At 37.6% G+C, this 6,103-nt stretch overlaps 1 protein-coding gene across 1 annotated transcript; it reads right to left on the reverse strand.

Annotated features, from left to right (window-relative positions):
* Positions 1-503: 503 nt before the first annotated feature.
* LOC139102278 (N-acetylglucosamine-6-phosphate deacetylase) lies at positions 504-3,374 on the reverse strand. The gene is made up of 8 exons (XM_070656071.1): positions 3,235-3,374; positions 2,815-3,108; positions 2,245-2,519; positions 2,047-2,176; positions 1,776-1,864; positions 1,512-1,656; positions 1,241-1,417; positions 504-1,126 (listed from the first exon to the last, which is right to left on the reverse strand). The coding sequence occupies exons 2-8, from the start codon at positions 3,023-3,025 to the stop codon at positions 933-935; spliced, it is 1,221 nt and encodes a 406-aa protein (XP_070512172.1). The 5' UTR covers positions 3,026-3,108; positions 3,235-3,374; the 3' UTR covers positions 504-932.
* Between the last annotated feature and the right edge of the window lie 2,729 nt (positions 3,375-6,103).

The raw sequence follows: 6,103 nt of genomic DNA on the forward strand, positions 1-6,103 counted from the left end.
TGCTGTCGATTATTAGTATTCGAGATGTGATTTAATTAATTTTATATTTATTTTGTCGTATCTTGTCTTATTTTACTTTAATTAATTTTTATTTTAACGAATTTTGCTTTATTTCACTTTAATTAATTTTATTTTATAATATATAAGATATAAATTATAGATTTAAATTATCTGATTTGTCATTCAGTTATATCCAGATTTCTATAATATAGAAGTCTGGTTATATCACTGAAATGTTCGATCGTTTGACCAGTCAATGGCGCGTTGACTCATACGTACGTACCACTGACTAGTATTGTCGTTCCCGCCAATTTCTTAGCAACCATTATAAAAAAGGCGTGGCCACAGAATTGGCGGAAAACGAGGCTATCGCCGTGCTATCAACTTACTCTTTCTATGCTGCTAATACTTCCTGAGCGTTTTCGAGCGATTTCGAATACTCTGCGCCGCGAAACCCCGAGATTGACGGATTTATCATCTTAGTTATGTTTCATTGTTCGATCATTTAAGTGGACTCATGATTAAATCACAATTTTTCTTTCATTGCAACCGAGAATTAAATATTATTTGATTGTTAATGCATTTTTTAATAACTACATAAAAATATTTAACAAAATATTTTTGCAGATATATTGCAGAGTTAAACTTTTATATATTTTTTATATGTATCAATTATTATTTAAAAACCGAGGCACATTACATTATTTTATTTATAAATAACAAAACAATTTCATATTTATTTATAAAACAGTATATATTTATTCTAGTAAAAAACTGTACAAAAATTTTAATACAACATATAATGTAATCTGTATAACAATATAACAGTATTTAAGCTCCTTATCGTTAAAAATCGCATCCAATCATAAAATATTCAATTACTTTATACAAAAATTGATTCAAATTTATATTAATTATATTGACGTATTTAATTATTTCACTTTATCGATATTCTTTTCGTAAACACATTCTCCAGAAATCCAAGTTGACAATAACTCAAGGTTGTCATCGAGTAATATAAAATCAGCGTCAGCCCCGAAATTCATAACGCCTTTGTAGGATTCAATACCAAGGGTTCTCGCGGGATGTAAAGTCGCTGCTTCTAAGGCCTCTACTACTGTGCAACCTGCATTATGCAATTACATTGGTAAGTAGTAGTAATAAATTAAATAAAAATATTATCTAATTAAGAAATTAAACTAATATAATGTTTTACAATTATTTTATTATTACAATTTACCTGTAGCTTCTTTAAAATGTCTCACACATTTAGAAAATTCCGCTATGCTACCACATAGAATATTTGTTTCAGCGATATATGCACAGCCTGTACGTATTTCTATATTAAATTGTCCCAATTGATGGATTCCTTCCTCTAAACCTAATGCTGATATCGCATCAGTTACAAGTACAAGACCTATAAACATTTACATTTTAACTGTTTTTCAAATTAAAAAAAGAAATTATATTCTAATAATATTAAAAAATAAATATAGGCGCACAAATGGTACCTTCGGGATGTGTTCTATGAGCAATCCGCAATGCCGCAGGATGGGTATGAATTCCATCGGATATTATACCAAAATGAATTATTCTTTCAGATGGAATTTGATCGGACGTTAAGAGACCGACTAATCCTGGATCTCTATGATGAAACTATAATTTAAAAAATTGTAATAAAAATTCTAACAGTAAAACAATTTTGTGTATACATAAAATGTTATATACGTATAAATAAATTGATTATAATTTTTTAATATATTATATTAACTCACGGGCAACATAGCATTGAACAGATGAGTGATAAATGATGCTCCATGTTTAACTGCTTTTTCTCCATCACTTAAATTCGCTATAGAATGTCCTAAAATATATTACATAAATAGAGAGCAAATATTTTTAATAATTGATTTTAAGGCTTAAAGTGATTTAGATATATTCATGCTAAAATTTAAAGTTTCGAGTAAATTAAATATACAGAGCTTCAAGTGAAAAACAAAAGACTTGCTACATCTATTATCGATTAAGATTGAAACTTTAGCTTACCCAGTGATACTTTGATATTTCTTCTACGTAATTCTTCAATAACAGACATAGCATTTGGGATCTCAGGTGCTAACGTGAGCATACACACGTTGTCCAGATCGCCATACATATCAGTGACTGATTTAAATCCCTATTAGGAAATTCCTATGTGAGCGATATATCGAATATTTTATTAATATATTCGCAATAAATTATTACCTGATCCAAATTTCTAATACAATGTTCTGGATGAGCACCTTTCTTGTCTGGACTAATAAATGGCCCCTCTAAGTGAACACCTAATACACCAGCACCACGATTACTTCCATTTTGCTTTTTTATCTTCGGCAAGATTTTACGATATACCTCCTTAGGCGATGTAACTAATGTAGGACAGAATGATGTTACTCCATGTTCTAGCAATCCCTTTGCTACTTTAGCAATCCCACCTTCCACATCATCGACATTGCAAGAGAAATCTATGCCAAATCCTCCTAATAAATAAATAAATAGACATTAAACCAATCATTAATTTCCCAATAAAGATTTTAAAGATATCATATTTTTATTAAATACTAAAAAAAATAAAAATATATAATACTCATTATAACAATTAAAAAGTTTCCTTGCAATAAAGTGCTTTTGCATGTATAATTCTCACTGTAGTCTTATAATCTTGTATCAAGCTTAAATTTAATTATTTATTTTTTTGATCACACCAGAACAAATGTGTGGAAAGAAAAGAGATAGAGAAAAAGAGAAAGAGTCGAGCAAGAATACAGTAAATACCATTGATTTGCACGTCTATGTATCCCGGCGAGATCAAAGCGCCGCCACAGTCTATCCTAACATCTGGCTTGATTTTCTCGTCATAGAAGATCTTCTCCGGATTCGCGATCTTACCGTCTCTCACCCACAAGTCTTCTGTATGAATCCGGCTATCGCGCAAAATCTTGCAGTTGCAAAATTGCTTGAGAACACCTCTGTTATTTCGCAGCATGTTCGACGATTGTGAGAAACCTCGGGACTGGACGGGGCCTCGAGTTACCGTAATTTTATAAATAAAAGTGCTCTTATCTGCCTCTGAAGCATTATCAACGGTTATCACTCGTGCGTGTGCACGCTACCGCGGCAATTAAACATTTAGCCCGTCAAAATGGCGATTGGGTGGGCGGACTTAACGATTTGTAAGCAATTGTAACGTCTCACCGTTAGATCAGTCATGATAGGAGATCGATCCTGATTAAACGGCCACGGGTAGCTTGTATGGGTGGCTCGCTGGGAGTAAACGTTCAGCTTGCGGTCCTCGTCGCGGTTCTCGGCGAAAATACGCGGCCACTTGACGCTTTTTCACGTAAAGACGAAGGCTCGAGGTAGAAAGAGTACGTGCCGCTCATACCTGCAAAACCGATAACGTCTGTTGAAGCTGATTCGCGTTTTGAGGTTAGAGAACCAACGGGGATACCGATACACCGCGGACGACGCGGACACACATGCAGCCCGTATGCGCCATGCACATGCATTTGTTTACTTTACGTTGAAGTGCGTGAAGAATTAACTAAATCAGAGCTTAGGCTGGGCTTAACGTATGTAATTAAGCCGGAAAAATAGGCTCCGTGTTCGCATTGCTAAGTACACACGTACAAAATTTATATATAAATAATTATTAATCGAGTAAAAAAAATATATGTATAATATACTCGGCTGAAAGCATCGATTATTATAATTAAAAAATTGTGCATCGATTGTTTCGATTAATCGATGGACATCGCCCAAATTTTACGCACGCACACACGTACACAATTTTTCATCAAAGATGTCCACGAGCACGGCTAGCAAGGTAAAATAAATAATAATTAATAAAAATTACGCTAATATGCGTAATTAAAATAGGCGAACGTGGTAAAAGAATTAATTCGCAAAAGTGATTCGGGAAATGTTTAGCTCGGGCGAGAAACCGCGTCGGCGCGATTGATAATTAATTACTCCGGCTCATTAGCAATCAACGAGCATAGCGATTTATTGCCACATTGACGCGCGTAATGTCAAGTCTGACGTCGAACAGCAGGAAACGCCAGTTTCGTGTACGACAATAAAACAGAGAGGCAGCTTAGTAGTGTCGTCGATCGCGGATCGCTGTGGATCAGCGCAAATTATTGCGAATTATCGCGAATTACTCGCGGCGGCTGCGGTTAATTACGCCTGTCTAATTATTCCCTTTGATCACGCTCGATTTATACCCCTCCGCGAAAATTAATCCTCGGCCTGAAAATTGTTTCCGCGCGAGTGCACTTGTTTCCTAAAAACTTTCATTCATTTTAGACGCCCCGACACTCGGTTGGATTTTGATACGCGAAAGAAAGGCACGTGGACGCGCGTTCTCCGCTCCGAGAAGTCGGGCAGTTAAGAAACGTGATATGCGGTAAAAGCGCAAAACTTTTCCCGTACATCCCCTCGGCACTTTATTGCTACGAAAGTTTGTCTAATATAAAATCTCGACGTATCTTTCCCGCTTTCGTTCGAGTTCTGCAGCCTCTCCACGTGGCTAATTGGACTAAATAAATATATCGCCCCGGATAAATATAATTTTGGTGAATTTTACATTGCACGTAGCGAGGAATCGTATTCGTATTCTTTGCTCGTTAATTTTGATCTCTTGAAGAGGCCGGTGATCGATTGTATACGCGCGATGGGCATCAGCGTGAAAGATTTAACAGAAATTAACAAAGGGAGAACTTCAAATTTCATTTCGCGCACCCGAGAGGACGATGGAAAATGTTTAGCGAAATAAAAGATTCCGCCACTTTGAAGGGATACGGGCGGCTCGCAAGAAGAGGCGCGTGTTCGATTTTATCTCGCATAGAGGGAGGAGGACCGCCCGCGTTCGACGCTCGCTCGCAGATTGATCCCGAGCGTACGTATGAAGACGTTGTTTCTTGCACGCACGCACATTTCAAGCACGCAAGTTCATTCTGTCGTCGCCGCGTGTGCCGTGTTTATCGTAGTGATACCGTGCATTGTCGATCCCGTTCCTTAAAGTCGCTACATTTTTCGTTAATCGGCAGCGATAATAATGCTCTGAATTGACGCTCGAAAGCGCGCTTTATGCGCCCAGTTTAAAAGAGCGAAACGGCAAATAGATCTTTACCTGATTAAGTTTATTAAATAGTGAATAGTATATTCGGAAGATGAGAATTAATGAAGAAGACGGTGTCGAGTGTACTTGCCGCTGGCTCACGAACGGTGAAATTAAATCGTATTTCTTAAATTATACGCGCGCTATACCGCGATTATGGAGAACGCAGAAACGTATCTGAGTGCGACGCCTCGATCCAATTAACTGTAATAGCTAACCGGCGCCGCGGGACAATTGCAATTCGTATTTCATACTCTAATCGCACGCGAAGCAGAGCCTCTTAGGATCTTATTAGCTAATAGCCGCGAAAGAAGAAACTGACCGGGACAGGAACGGATCCCCGAACGTAGTGGATTTTATTCGGTGAGCTTTTAAATTTCGTACGAATTCTCCACGATATAATCAACGATATATTCGTTTGCTCGACATCGATCTTTGAAAACGTTTTACAATCATGCGCACCGACGATTGCGACACATTTCGCAATCTGTTTCTTAAATTATTAGTTATTAATTAAAGTCGTTTTAAACCAAGCCGCTCTGGGAGCGATCAAACTCGATTTACAGTCGGCTAATGCGCTGTGCACCTAGATTGAGTTCTGTTTACGTCATATTGCGTACGAAAAGTTGATCCGTCAACAGATCTATTAAAAGGAAAATCCGACCCTGATTACAGGTGCAAGGAAGAGGTAGGCGCGAGGAAACGGGGGTCGCGCGAGCCCATCTAAACGGATCGTCTATGCAGAGCCTAAATAGATTGTGGAAAGAAAATGGAACGGCGGAAGAGGAAAGTGGGGAGAAGGACAAGGATTGAAAAGTTGTGGAAAGCAGTGGGACGGTCTATCGAATCCATCTAATCCCAGTATTCCATACACGGCGCTGCTACACATCGCGGGACGTACGATTCTCCTTTTCGCGAAAGGTGTCACGTTTAAGGTGTAGA

Source organism: Cardiocondyla obscurior, linkage group LG04 (genome assembly GCF_019399895.1).
Source record: "Cardiocondyla obscurior isolate alpha-2009 linkage group LG04, Cobs3.1, whole genome shotgun sequence".
Lineage (NCBI taxonomy): Eukaryota > Metazoa > Arthropoda > Insecta > Hymenoptera > Formicidae > Cardiocondyla > Cardiocondyla obscurior.